The sequence below is a fragment of the Fragaria vesca genome, linkage group LG2 (assembly GCF_000184155.1).
Source record: "Fragaria vesca subsp. vesca linkage group LG2, FraVesHawaii_1.0, whole genome shotgun sequence".
Classification (NCBI taxonomy): Eukaryota; Viridiplantae; Streptophyta; class Magnoliopsida; order Rosales; family Rosaceae; genus Fragaria; species Fragaria vesca.
Genome location: NC_020492.1, coordinates 5,032,438 through 5,047,172, shown reverse-complemented (window position 1 = coordinate 5,047,172; position 14,735 = coordinate 5,032,438). Strand labels below are relative to the sequence as shown.

The window sequence follows — 14,735 nt, the reverse complement described above, 5'->3', positions numbered from 1 at the left end:
CCAGTTTACTGCTATAACAAAGTCATTAAAAATATGTAATTCAATTTCCTGATCATGTTGATGCCAATGATGAAGCACATAGACATACAAAACCAGATAAGCACGAGTTATGCAGATAACTAATTCTAATGAACTTGATTTGGTAAAACACCAAGTCAAATATCCCAAAGTAATTAGATATCCTGCAAATAAGCACACTCTAAGGAACATGATATGGAAAATCCTAAACATAAGATTTTTACCAGAAATCTTTCACTCAAAGATAATTAACTCACAAAGAGATTGACTTACCATAAACGATTCAGTGAAAACTCATTACCTGTAACACTTGAGGTAATACCACTAATTATGCAGACTTGTGATCAACACTTGAACCTCCAGATCATATAACAGTTTTTTCCTTTCTTCACTAGGAATCCTTGTGTTGAATAAGTTCTGCCAACATGTCAACACACTCTCTCTCTCTCTGATCGTTTCCTCTTCTCTCCGAGTCGCCGCAGAAGCACTCAGTCTTTGCTCCGATGGCGCCGCCGGTCGTTGACAGAGAGTACCTCAAAGAAATCGATAAGGCTCGCCGTGATCTCCGTGCTCTCATTTCCAGTCGAAACTGCGCTCCGATCATGCTCCGATTAGCGTACGCTCTCTCTCTCTCTCTTCTTCTCTCTCTCTCTCTCTCTCTCTCTCTCTCTCGAATAATTCGATTTCTGAGAAAAATCAAGAGAAAATTGACTGAATATCGGTTGGATTGTTCTTTGTTTACTGTAGCTAAACGTAAATGTCACTCGCTGTGTTCATAGTTGCATGTGATTACTTGCACGGATTTTGATTGGAATTGTAATCGCCGTGATGTGTAGGTGGCACGATGCTGGTACTTACGATGCGAAGACGAAGACCGGCGGACCTAATGGTTCGATTAGGAATGAGGAAGAGTATACTCACGGCGCTAATAGTGGATTGAAGAAAGCTGTTGATTTTTGCGGTATGTTCATATCGTTCGTCTATGAATTCGTGATTGACTTACTTTTTATTGTTAATATTTATCTTAGAATTGGAGAAAGTATTTTACACATTAAACAAACACAGGTTAATTTGGATTTGTGATTGTTGCTTGTGTGACTGTAATTGTACGGTAATACTGCTCTTGTTTGCAATTTGGATAGCTCAAGTCCTTGTAGACAGTTTATTTCCTTTGTTTTTACTGTCTTGTATATGTAATGTAGAAGACCGGATGGAGAATCCTTAGTTTCGGAAGCTTTAGACGCCATTTGTATAAATAAAAAAATAAAAAAATCTACAGAAATATTAGTGACAACACTGTAAAAATTTATATGCTTCTGGCTATAGTGTAAGATATTATGATTACTAATCTACAGTAACTACATTGAATTGTGAATCACGTAGAATTATTCCACTGCGTTATTCATCATACTTGTATGACGGATGCTTCTTTTTCTGATGTCAGAGGAAGTAAAGTCTAAGCATCCAAGGATTACATATGCAGACCTATACCAGGTGATTATAGTTTTACAAAAGTGACTCTGGCTTTCCAAACTAAAATACTAGTATTTTCCTTAAGTTTCTTGGACATAGCATGGATACTTCAATGAAGCTAATAAAGGATAAAATTACTTCATTTTTAGCTTGCTGGTGTTGTTGCTGTTGAGGTCACTGGAGGCCCCACTGTTGATTTTACTCCTGGCAGGAAGGTATGTACTGGGTCACTTTCTTATTTTAAGATAATAGCTCTTTTCATCATAATTGCTTTTCAAATTGCATGTCAATTGTTTTCTATCTAAGAGTTTTTTCGTTATGCTTAGGATTCAAAAATTTCTCCGAGGGAAGGACGACTTCCAGATGCTAAAAGAGGTATGTTGCAATACCTTTCATAGGATTTTGCAAGTTTCATACAGCCTTTGCAAATATATTGGTCTTCTGGTTTGCTTCATGCTAGCATCTCGACTTGATCATAGCTTCTTGAATGTTATTCATTTTCAGGAAGTTTTAGAGTTTTTCTAGTTAAACTAGATGAGCTGATGAGAGGTCTGCTAGTAACATTTTTGTTATATATTGGCATTCTATTCGGTGCTTTGTAGTGCAAAATGAGGAGAACAAATAAGAGAGCAGTTCAGATCTTATTGGATCATGTCAACTTGATTCATTATTTTCTTCCAAATTCTGGTCTGTACACATAGCTTGAGTTTCCATCTGATAGAAGTATGCGGTATAGAGCGATGAGATGGATTTGGTATTGAGGTCCTCTTTTATGTCTTTTTAAAGTGAATTGGGAAACACTTATGATTCATGCGGAGACTGAAGTAATCCAAGTCACAATATATCAGCTCTATTCTTTGTTGTTGAAACACTATAATATTTTATGGGGAACTATAAGTAAAGCTTTTCTTCAAATATACTTAAAGATATAAATACATGTTATGACAATTATTTTTGAAGCTCTGGCATTTCTAGTAGCTGCTTGCTCCCATGTTGAACTCCATCATCCCTGCCCAAGGCCTCCTTTCCTGGGCGCCGTTTATCCTTGCTTTGTTAATGTAATTGAGCATGCTATAGCTTACGTATCCCGTGTTTGTGTGTTTCCGTTGCTTCAGCAATTTATGTTGAGTAATATGTATGTTGAATTTCTGTTGATTGAACTTCCAATTATAGGGGCACCACATCTGAGGGACATCTTCTATCGAATGGGGTTATCTGACAAGGATATTGTTGCACTCTCTGGGGCTCATACACTGGTAAATATTCCTTTTGTTTCTCTTTATAGCTTTGCTTTAGTATTAGATAGATCACATGCTCATTCTGTGCTAATCTTTTATTGCCTTGTAGGGAAGGGCACATCCGGAGAGATCTGGTTTTGATGGTCCTTGGACTCAGGAACCCCTGAAGTTTGATAACTCATACTTCATGTAAGACTTGAACATGATGGTGAAAATTTCATAATTGTATATTATAACGGATGCATGTCTTTCATGCATTTGTACTCTTTTCATTCTGGTCTGAATACATGTGTACTTATTGTTGATACCAGAGAATTGCTGAAAGGCGAATCACAGGGATTGCTGAAACTCCCATCAGATACAGCTCTGTTAGATGATGCTGAGTTCCGTAAATTTGTTGAGCTATATGCAAAGGTAATATGAGCTTGTTTAGTTCTATCTTACTGCTGGAAAATATTGTATAGCTCAGTCCTGCTTGACTACAGTCTTGGGACTTTCAGAACTGCTTTTAGTATTACATAGGAGTTGGTGCTGCCTTTATGACATTATCAAATGTGCCTGACTGATTTTCCCTTGGTGCATAATCTGGTCAACCCTAACCTCGAACCACTTGGAAATTGGTTGAGTTTGATTGGGCTATCTATATGTTGGCTTACTTTGTATTATCCCCTGGTAGATTTTAAACAATCCCACTACAACAGGTTTTGGTCTGGATTAAGAGCTTTTGTTCTTATGAACTAGGAATGGAGACCACTCGAGTATAGTAGCCTTCTTGTTATTTTTGCTTCTAATCGAAGTTTTATCAAGTCCATGCGACTTCTTCTTGTTCTTTCTTTTTTAAAATGAATGTCCCTGTGACTTCTGTGTTGACGTAAACATGATGGTCTCCTACGTACTAGTGTAATCAATTCTACAATAGACTTTGCTGAGGTGATTGTAATTAATACTGGGTTAGACTTGGCTCATTGCTGTATTGTGGCAATAGAACAGCCCTTCAGGTGATTGTGCTTCTTGGGATGGGAATTGACTACCCAAAATGGGTGACTCGCTGATGGAGATGAGGATGGTTGGTGACCTGTCCCGTCCCATACTTACTTTTATAATGGTATCATTGGCATTCGTTAAGTTAGGTAATGCTTTATTAGGTTATTTCTTTTAGAACGTGCATCATTATAGATAAATTACGGGTGTACATCTCCACGTTTATATGGAAAAAGAAATGAGGAGTGAACATGTGAAGATGGGGTATGAAAGTACCCCATGGGATTTGGATGAGGAGTGAGACCTTGAAATGGGAGTAACCGGAGGGGGAAGAATTATAGGATAAGAGATGTGGAAATGCTGTTCAGATTTTGATGTCTCTATTTTCTATGCTTTCTGTTTTCTCATTTGCTAAAATTTGGCAATGGCAGGATGAGGAGGCATTCTTCAGAGATTATGCTGAATCACATAAGAAACTCTCTGAGCTTGGGTTTACTTCAAGTTCCTCTAAGATCATTGCAAAGGATAGCACCGTACTGGCACAAGGCGCAGTTGGAGTTGCAGTTTGTGCTGCTGTTGTGATCCTGGGCTACTTGTATGAAGCTCGCAAAAGAATGTAGACTTGCTCAGCTGAATACTTTCGATCCCTTATGAATTTAGTTTTTTAGTTTTATTTTCGATTAGATCTGAGAGAGGTCTGTACTTCTCATCTTTGATGACATTAATAACTCATTCCTTCAGTGCAGCTTAGCTGCTACATTTACTACTAGATACATCATACAAGTAGAACTTTTGAGTCATTTTGAAGTAAACATTATATTTGCACAGCTGACATGAGGACTTATAAATCATAGAATATGACATCCTATAAAGATAGTTGGTTATGGAATGACCAGGCACACTGGCATGTTAAACAGTTTTGTTTCTTTCATTATTCTGCTTCTTACATCAGATTAGCACTTTCCTTCGCAAACTGGTATGCTTCACCAAAGGTATGTCATTAACCCCGATATAGTACTGGACCTACTTCATTCTGATTGGCATTCCTTCTTGATCACCTTCTTTTGTGTCATTTATGTGCTCTTTGGTTAAGTCCTTAAAACATGGTTTGGTTGGTGATAGTCATAGTAGCCGGTAAGATAGTAGATGGTGGCCAATGTTGAGGACCTGGATTGAAGTCCAGCCTCCCCTATAATATGGTAGGAAATTAATCTATAGGGAAATGGATGTTGTCTATATCCAAATACTAGGAACGTTTCAGTAGGAGGAGGAACCCCAAATTTTATGAAGCTCTATATCCAGTTATACACCAATGGTGGGTCATTGAGAAATAGAGACCCCTAAAGAGCCCCACATGGGGAAGGGGAGGGCAGCCAAAGTGGTAGGTAAAAGGGTTTCAAAGGGACACTCCCCCACTGTCCCACGAGTCGCCTCTCTACCTAAGCACATGATCTCCACGTGTTCATGTGCTGGCTGGTCACCACTGATTGTGTGAGTATGTTCTTCGATCCAGAACCCTGATCAAGTCCCTTTAACCAATTTTACCTAATTCTAATTCTAATTTGATTCTTATTCCACGTTTAGTGTCTAATTGTGCTTCATTGTCCATGTGCTAATGTAGGAAAAACTGGTTGCAGATAGAGACCATTCTGCTGCTTAATCACTTGTGTGATCTACAAACACAGCCTAACACTTAGGCAATCATTGAGTGCAGTTCGTTGAGAATGGCGATTGTTGAGAGGTTAGAATCAATCTTACTGCGCTCTAGATGGAAATGATTTACGTTATATTTCGTGCCACTTGATTATTTATGATTGTCTTAGTTTCTCTGAGACGATTTATCGAACACTTTATCAGTTGAGTAGCTTCAGCCATCTTCTTAGATCTACCTGCGGTGGTTATGCATGTGGGTTTTGTGAGGAAAAGAAAATTGCACAAAGTGTGCAATTTGGTTATTACTAAGTTTAACAAACAACATCTTATTGATTTGGTTTTTGGCTTAGAGGGATTTTTCTGTTGCTAGTTTATGGTAATGGATTTAATGCAACAGCTATGGATGAGGTTATGTAGGTGGGTTTTGAGAGGAGGAAAGGGGAAGCAAGTTGTTTGTGGGGGAAATGAGATCAAAAATCATTAAATCATGCCAAAGGGTTCAACATCAGAGGGAAAGGGGCAGAGTTTGGACTTAGGGTGGCTGCCAGGACAGTTCAGAAAGGATGAAAAGGTAGGTGAAAGAAATACACACACACACAAATAATAACACAAGTGGACCTTTCTCTCACTCTCTTCCCTCCTTTGAAAACAACCTCTTCCCATGATCCTTTTAACTCCTACCTTCCACTTGAATTTCATGATGAGAGAGAGAGTGCACTTGTGGTGTGGTATGGTGTGGTGGGTAACAAATAATTTGCAAATTGGGGAGGGAGATAACAACAAAAAGTGAATCAAGACCTTCCCATCCCTAACCCTACCCCTCTTTTGTTGCCTAAACTTGCACCACAAGGTTGGGGATGAAAAGGAAAAGTGGAGGGTGAACCAAAGCCCACATACAACTACAACTACAACCACACTCATTTATCTTTTCGTATACCCTCCTCCCTCTCATCATCTCTTCTAGAAGCCCTCTCTCTCTCTCTCTCTCTCTCTCTCTCTCATGCATTTACCAACAGAATAAAGAACCACAACTACCATCTCTGTACTTATGCACAAGAATAGCCAAACCACTTGTGACCTTTCTTCCCAAAAACCCACTACCAACAAACTTATAAAAGAATTCATTGCTTTATGAATCTGCCTCAGTTCATCCAAGTCCAAACATATGCTTGTAAATCCCCCACTCTACCTCCTGCAATCCACATTTACTGATCAGCTGCTGGATCATGATGACATTCCATTGGAAGGTCTGAAGAATTCAAAGCCAAAACCAGTTGAAATAATCAAAATTCAAATCAAGTCTCATGGTCAGTGAGTATGGTCAATTGGACACCTACCAACTACATCATTAATATAATCCTATTACGTTGTCTAGTGAGGCAAACTCGAGTTCATTTTATCTTCTAGTTTTTGGACACCAGCATATCACAAAGAATTTGTAAATCTCTAAAATTTCTACAATGTTCTAATATTTATTTGCAGACCATCGCGCACAATTAAGCTAATCTAACGACTCAGAAGGAGATAAACTCCGGAACAGTACAGAGAACCCGAAAAACCTCACCCATCTTCCCCAACCTTACTTTACACCTACCTGAGGTTTACCTGTAGGGCCTCAGTTAATGTCCCTTTAACTTATTATATGTGATTGATGCCATAGTATATATGATCAAGTGAAGAGAGGCCACCAGCCACTCCCCTCTAACCTGTCTCACCAACTCGCATCTAGAAGCAATTAGGGTCCCTTCTCTCTTCTCTCTCTCTTTTAGTCAAAAGCCTATAAAATCATACGCCAAGTCCTCCACAAGGGCCGGCCTTTATGTTTCAGCAAATACAAATAGCAACTCCTCTACCATTTCCAGTTCTACTGCCCCCAACAAAACCAGAGCCAAGAACATCTCTAGCAGCTGCTGCAACTTAAAGTCGTCAACTTTGCTTAATGGGGAGATCTCCATGCTGTGAAAAGGCTCACACGAACAAAGGAGCTTGGACCAAAGAAGAAGATGATCGCCTCATTGCTTATATCCGAGCTCACGGTGAAGGCTGCTGGCGCTCGCTGCCCAAAGCCGCCGGCCTTCTTCGCTGCGGCAAGAGCTGTAGGCTGCGGTGGATCAACTACCTCAGACCGGACCTCAAGCGCGGCAACTTCACTGAAGAAGAAGATGAGCTCATCATCAAGCTCCATAGCCTCCTTGGGAACAAGTAAGTATTTACTTACTAGGGAGAGCAAAAAGACACAAACTTTTTCAAGTTGTGTGCAAGCTAGCTTTTTGGGTTGTTTAACATTAACGGGTTTTGTTTGGGTTCTCTTTTAGATGGTCTTTGATTGCCGGGAGACTGCCGGGAAGAACAGACAATGAGATAAAGAATTACTGGAATACCCATATAAGAAGGAAGCTTTTGACAAGAGGTATAGACCCTGCAACTCACAGGCCACTCAATGAAACAACAACTCCTACTACTCAGGACTCTGCCACAACCACCACTACTATCTCTTTTGCTGCTTCTTCTGCTATTAAAGAAGAAGATCAGAAAATCAGCACCAGTAGTATTGGGATTGTGAGCAGCAGAGACTCACTGATTAGCCCAGTTCAAGAAAAGTGTCCAGATTTGAATCTTGAGCTTAGAATTAGTCCTCCTAGCCAGATCAAACCAGCTGATCAGTCTTTGAAGAGTGGAGGAAGAAGGGCTTTCTGCTTTTCTTGCAGTATGGGGTTAAAGGACTCAAAGAGTTGCAGTAGCTGTGGGATTGATAATATTGGTGCCACCAGTGCTGGCACTAGTAATATTGCTTATGATTTCTTGGGGTTGAAAAATGGGGTGTTGGATTACAGAAGCTTGGAGATGAAATAAGAATGATTAGTTGGAGTCATGAAATTGTAATATGTAGTTTTAAGTTGAGTGGGGGAATGATCAGAAAGAGATTGCTGATATTAATCCCTTGATGTTTTCCCTCTTATGTCTCTAATTTTTATGACTATTAGAGCATATTTAGTATAAATACCAGTACAGCTGATTGGGGAAATTCCTTTGATCATTTATCTGAATGTGAATTGTCTTCTGTTTGAACAAGAAAAAAAAAAAGAAGAAATTGTTTCTTTCCTCTTGAAAGGACAAATTGGGTTTGTCAGACTCACACCAAATCTTCAACTGATGTTTTTATTTCTTTTCTTTTCTATTTTTACAAATGGTGTTAAATGCTCTATGTTATGGTGGTTGTTGTTACCAGCAAAGTTAAGAAAGAGTTGGTAAATATTCTAGTTGTAATTGCTTTGTTTAAATCAACCCGAATCAAGAATAGTGAGAAGTTAATTTTGTGATAAATAAGTTGGTTCAGTTACGATACGAGTCTTTTTTATCTTAATTCGTCTAATCAGATTTTTCTCTTTGTTAGGTCGGTTTTTCATTTTGATCGACATGAATGAAAAAAAAAGTGAAAAAAGTTTTAAAATGTAATTGTTATGCTTTTGTTAGGTTCTTACCTGCATCAAAAAGGCTCGATACACGTATACACTCATGATGATTCTTATGCCTCTACCGTTGGAACAAGTTTCACTTCTACCTCCCTTATGGTAGATATTCAAACTCACATTTATGGTTCATTTATTTATTTCTAAATTCGCAATGAATTATAACATTGAATTTGAATGTGTTGATGATAGATTCTTTATTGGGGGGTTTTGTCTTGTTGTTGAAGAAGGGCATGGGATTTTTATTAGGGAAGGAAATGGATAAGCTCTGAGAGGAGGAGAAATGAGGAAGATAGGGAGTGGTGGGTAACCTATCCCTTCTTTAGTTAAAGGTCCCCCAAAAAAACAAATTATTTAAAAAGCGTGAAGGAACTAACAACTGTCCGTAGTACCATCCCTCTACCAAACCTCTTACCCTTTAAATTATCTCCATGGTGTCCTCCAGCCAACCTACCAGACCCTACTATTCATTCATTCTTTCATTCATTCATTATAATGCCAAAATGAAGAACACCATACCTAGCTAGCTACATTTCCCGCCCTTGTTCATTTTGAGTTTTCGATCTTCTCCTTCTTTGTAAGACCTCTTTCGGAGTTGGAACTTGGAAAATAGTTATGTTAGATTTTCATCATAGCCTATGGTAGTCGTTTCATAGTGTTTTTTTGGGGCAACTATTTCGCATAAATCACATATTGAATTGTTTGTCATGCCGCATACAATACCATTGTGGTGATCTATCGATCATCTGGTCAAAAACACAACAATGTTGCGATCTAAATGTGTTATTATTAAGACGATGAACATTGTTGAAGGAGATTGCTAGCCTTGAAAGCATAAGCAAGAGTCCTCGCATACATTTTGAAAGAGATCAAGTCACCAAATCACTGCATAGTATGGACAACCAATTCGGCACCCATCATATGTAACTCTTCTATTAAAGGGTATATATAGGCGTATAACAGAATTGTATTACTGTTAAAGAGATACGTACGTACAACTCGTAATCAACCATATGGTTTATTTACAGATTATGGTGTTCAACAATTACAATTCAGAAGCAAGAAAAATCTATCTGAAATGATTAGCATATAGATTTATAGCTAGGATAACGTATTTTGATGGATTGATTGACAAGAAAAGGCTTAATTTTATGTAAGTTGGTGCGACCAGCTACCTCCAATAAGTATATAACAGATTTAACAACATGGAGAAGTATAAAATCGTTGAATTAGGAAACACGAAGTCGGTGTTCATAAATATATAAGAAATTGGTTATCAAGAATTGAAGTCTCTTCAAACAAATTGTTCAAACAAATTGATTAGACTTGAAGAGTCAACTCTATTCTTTTGATCGAACCTCCTTCCATTGTAGGGGCTGCGTGCTCTCGATCAACTGGTGGCTTGACTAACGAACAACCCAGATCGAAGCTGCTGGAAATCATTTGATCCAAATTGAGAGGCACACCAGCCACCAAGACTTGATCATAACTAGAAGAGTTGAAACCCCTAGCTTATTTGTTGACTCCATTTAGAACCAGATTGTTATGTTATACCTAGAAAAGTAGAGCTACCAGATACGTACATATTCCACAGCTAATTCGTCAACCACAGTAACAGAAAAAATGATTTTCTTCTTCGGTTTAGAATGACAGATAGACTCTTGTTTTCATTTTAGTCATTGGCTTAAGAACGCTAGAGTATATATGCCCAGATAGTTGGAACTGAATTATATCCGGAAAAAAAAAAAAAAAAAAAAAAGGGTGTAAACTCTAAGGCTAATAATTCCATTAGGCAACGAGCTTGTTTATTACTTAAAGGCTAGCTAGGCCATTGTTTATTAGCTAAGAATTTGCCATCCTAGAAATCCATCTGTCTGACTATCATAATGTTTGATTATTATTGCCCGGCATACATTTCAAATTTTATTTTTCATGATCATTTTCTCTTTAATTAGAGAGTAGAGAATTAGGGTTCTAAACTGGCCGGTGACCTTCATTATAAGTCACCCTCCCACGATTAAGAACGTTGAGGAGGAGACTCGCGCGTATAAACTTTGATGGACAACATTGAAAGACAACAAGTTTAACTATGTCATACCTTCTTATATAACCATAAAAGTGAAACCTCTATAACTTAATTTGTAATGACTATAGCTACATGGTTTTTCATATGGTTATAGTTCGCATACTGCTTGCTTCATGATCATGAATTTGACGAAAGAGGATGTCAATGAGTCACACCCACCATCCAAATTTCATCAACAAGCAAGCATCTAGTTCAATTGGTTTATTATGTCACTTGGGTCCGACCAGAACGACAATGGCAAATCAAATTCATCGATCGAGCTAGCAGTTCCCCCTTCCCTCTCTTCTCTGGAATTTCGACTTGATGATCCGTGACCACCAATTCTTCAATCATAGCAACATTTCTACCGTGTATTCTAAATCACCATACTTATCATGGTTGTTTCATGCACTATGTTTATGTTAGCTGGATGAGGCAGACAAAATCTCCCAAAGAAGAAAGACTTCCATTTCCCCAAAAGCAAATCCAAGAGTCCAAGACATAGAGACGGTCATGAACAAAACGACGCACCACAATGTTCCAAATAATACGAAAAGTAAAATTTAAATCAAACAAAAACAAAAGGCAATGCCATCCCACATTGAGAAAAAGAAATTGCAAACTTTTCCTACATTGCGTTTTCTTTTTCAAAGGTGTTAGGTAGAACCATTGGAAGCTTCCATCGAGATATTTTCCTTCCTTTCTTTCTTCTCACTAATTATTAATCCAAAGAAAAAAAAAATTCTGCTATTTTTAACCTAATCATTTGAGCTTGTTCCCCTCTCTATCACTATGGTTGCTCTAGGGTTTCTTCTCTGGATCCATTGGGGTTTTACCTAAATGACCTTAGGGATTCAATAATGAAGCTAAGTGCATCATATATACTCAAGTACCCAACTTTGGTTTGGTAGAAAGGTACAATATCCCAACTGTTGCTAGATCATAACATGTCCAACTTAATGACAAAAATATGCAATATATAAGCATCAGGGTCCATGATCTACTATATTTTCTGGGAGAGTCCCACATGAGCATGTGTAAGACTAATAATACTTCACCATTATGCTCCACATTGCCCCTAGCTAGCTTCCTCTCCCATCGCTAAAATTTAATTGAATGTCAAATAGCTTGGTGTAGCCAACTATTTATCCACATTGCCTTTAGCTTGATGCATTAATTAGCATCTTTAAGAAATTGTGGGCAGGTGTCCCTGGGTAAGTTGGTTATTATTTGAAAATATATGTTAGTGAAGTTTGAGTCTATAATACTTAACCAGGTCACGGCTCTCCTATGTTCTTAATTCCTTGCAAAATAAGTCTTTAACTTCAACTGTTATTCAAGTATTATTTACAAATTGAAGTTTTATACGGAGAAAGTAATATTTACAAGAATTTTAGTTTTATTGATGTGTGTTTGAATTAGAAAGGATTAGGTTCTTCTATACATAACTAATCAACGTACAGTGACACAGTGTAGCCAAAAGATCCAACTTTAACGCCCACTAAATCCCTAGCTAGCCAGGGTTTCCATCGAAATGGAGCTTTATTACTTGTCGAAAAAAAAGAAATGGAGCTTTATTCTCAGGAATGTTAGGTCTAAATCAAACAACAGTGACTGGTTTAACATGGTATATGGCAGCGCCGTAAATGGTTGGATAATATAAGGGCAAAACAAAGAACGTAGAAGGAATAGCTAGCTAGGGTTTGATACGTCGCCGTCGTCGTCGTCTCTGACTGAAAAGGAAAGGAGGGTCTCTGTCCAAGACGCTACCAACTCCCCTCGTTTTGGGGCCGTCCGACGTCGTCGTTGGCTTGCGGCGGTGGCCCCACCCTCCACCACCTTCCCGCTGCTGCCTCTGGGCCCCGCCATTCCTTTCCTTTACCCCATCTCTACGACAGTCAGTTTTATAATAGCCTTATAATATACGGAAATAGAGATATCAGCAGAAGCAAACAGAATTCGACGTTCTTCTTCGATCTTCTTCTTCCTTCTTTCCTTCTCAGCTGGCCAGACACTTCCTCTGTTTTCTTTTTTTTTTCTCTTTTCTGCTTCTGGTTTTCTTCTCCTGCTAACTACTGAGGTCACCTGATTAATTACTTAATTAGTTGCTGTGTAATATATCATATTATCTTTCTTTCACCTATCCTGCCGTCGTGTTCTTCTCCAAGTCCTAGTCAGTAGTTAAATTAGGGTTTCTTTCTAAATATATTCGACTGGAACCAGAAGAACATGCATGCATATATGTTGACATCCAATAACTCGGATCTATGAGCAAACAGTACCTAATATTCAACAATACTATGCAACAATATACAATGAGTTATGAGTCTATGAGCTAGCTAGCTTTTAGCCCATTTTCATTAGATTGCCATGCTTAATCAGACAACTACATTTTATAAACGTACCAGTAAGAATAATGTGTTTGTTTTCCTAGGACGTGAATGTATGATACTATGATATAGCAGATCTGCAGATTCGTTTAAATATTTGCAGGGATACGACTACTACTGTAAGCTACAATCTGAATTATAGATTAACACAAATTAAACCTAACCCTCACCTGCCGCTACTCTACTAGTCTTATATATATTTTGGAGACTTAAATTAAGCCAATAATGCATTTGGACTTTTGCAAGCTCTGACCGCTGGAATTAGGGTTTTATTGATCGAGGCTTAAAGGTTGATCGAAGGAATATAATCATCTAAATGTTGAAATTAAGAAATAAAATTTTAATAACTTTACAAGTAAAGCTCCCAAAACTAACATGTAACGACGTACCGGTGGATCGATCTCCCTCCAAAAATGCTTATTAAGTTGACATTTTTAGAGCTTAAACCTTACGTACTCTTAAGTTTTTAAATGTCCATGGCTGATGCAGGAGTTACAGAGCTATCACATCATTAACGAAAAAAGAAGAAAAGAATTAACAAGATGATCAATGTACGTCGAAGATGCATTGTATCCGTATTGTATAATGTGTTAGCTAGGGTCAAGGCCTTCGTTGTTTATATATTAATTCGTATTATTTGTTTTGGTCACGATCCTCAGCAGGGGTAGAGAGGTAACTTGTGCTACCTAAAGTAAATTAGGGTTTGCAGGGCGTGCCACCGCGCGGACGCGGAACGAGAACGGTGCGCGTTCTTGACTTCTAATCAGGCGAAGTAGAGCTCCGGTGTCACCTCGCGGGCGAGGAATTACGAGCAAACTATCTAGTCACCTGTGAATCGATACTCACTGTTCGAAGCGAGCAGAGCAACAATTGGGAAAGAGAGGCGAGTCCAGACGGGCTCTGAGATCTAAGGCGAGGTGCACTTAGAACTTAGGGTTTCGAGGATCTCGAAGATTTGCAGTTGTTTTGTATGATTGATTGTGTCTAGAGGGTCTACTCGAACTCTCTTATATAGAGCTATTTAGGGCCACTGGTATTGGCCCAAAGCATATCAAAGACTTGTAGAAGTCTTCAACGATAAATGTGGCGTACGCGATGTTAATCACTTCGTGGAGACCTAAAGGCCTTCTAAGCTTATCATGTTAGATGTGCATACGTATCATGTACACATGATTAAGGAATAGAACCAACCCCTTCTCATGCAAGCAACACATGCTCGTGTTGTCCTTCAAGCCAAGCATGGATAATTGTCTCCTTCTTCAATTGAAATACTATAACTCTGGACGTGTATGCAAAACAGATATGCACAGCTTGCATGTATATCTCCTTAATCAACTAGAATTAGGAGTAATCATATGCTTCACGTCTATATGTCAAACATAATTGCACTCCCGTCCAAATCCATTTAATCATACATCTCCTTAATCATATAGAAGTATGAATGATC

The 14,735-nt window shown here is 38.4% G+C and overlaps 2 protein-coding genes across 2 annotated transcripts; both read left to right on the top strand.

Moving 5' to 3' along the window:
- Positions 1-506: 506 nt before the first annotated feature.
- Positions 507-4,370, top strand: LOC101312209 (L-ascorbate peroxidase 3, peroxisomal-like). The gene is made up of 9 exons (XM_004289817.1): positions 507-634; positions 855-979; positions 1,463-1,512; positions 1,641-1,706; positions 1,818-1,866; positions 2,665-2,747; positions 2,839-2,918; positions 3,041-3,143; positions 4,142-4,370. Exons 1-9 carry the CDS (start codon positions 522-524, stop codon positions 4,328-4,330), a joined length of 858 nt encoding a protein of 285 aa, XP_004289865.1. The 5' UTR covers positions 507-521; the 3' UTR covers positions 4,331-4,370.
- A 2,538-nt stretch (positions 4,371-6,908) lies between these two features.
- On the top strand, positions 6,909-8,494 carry LOC101312499 (myb-related protein 308-like). The gene is made up of 2 exons (XM_004289818.1): positions 6,909-7,565; positions 7,679-8,494. Exons 1-2 carry the CDS (start codon positions 7,303-7,305, stop codon positions 8,214-8,216), a joined length of 801 nt encoding a protein of 266 aa, XP_004289866.1. The 5' UTR covers positions 6,909-7,302; the 3' UTR covers positions 8,217-8,494.
- Positions 8,495-14,735: the final 6,241 nt, after the last annotated feature.

Coding starts and splice junctions, on each gene's coding strand:
- LOC101312499 (XM_004289818.1), top strand. CDS start 7,303: ATGGGGAGATCTCCATGCTGTGAAAAGGCTCACACGAACAAAGGAGCT. Junction 7,566..7,678: donor CATAGCCTCCTTGGGAACAA/GTAAGTATTTAC, acceptor GTTCTCTTTTAG/ATGGTCTTTGATTGCCGGGA.
- LOC101312209 (XM_004289817.1), top strand. CDS start 522: ATGGCGCCGCCGGTCGTTGACAGAGAGTACCTCAAAGAAATCGATAAG. Junction 1,513..1,640: donor CATATGCAGACCTATACCAG/GTGATTATAGTT, acceptor CTTCATTTTTAG/CTTGCTGGTGTTGTTGCTGT. Junction 1,867..2,664: donor ACTTCCAGATGCTAAAAGAG/GTATGTTGCAAT, acceptor TTCCAATTATAG/GGGCACCACATCTGAGGGAC.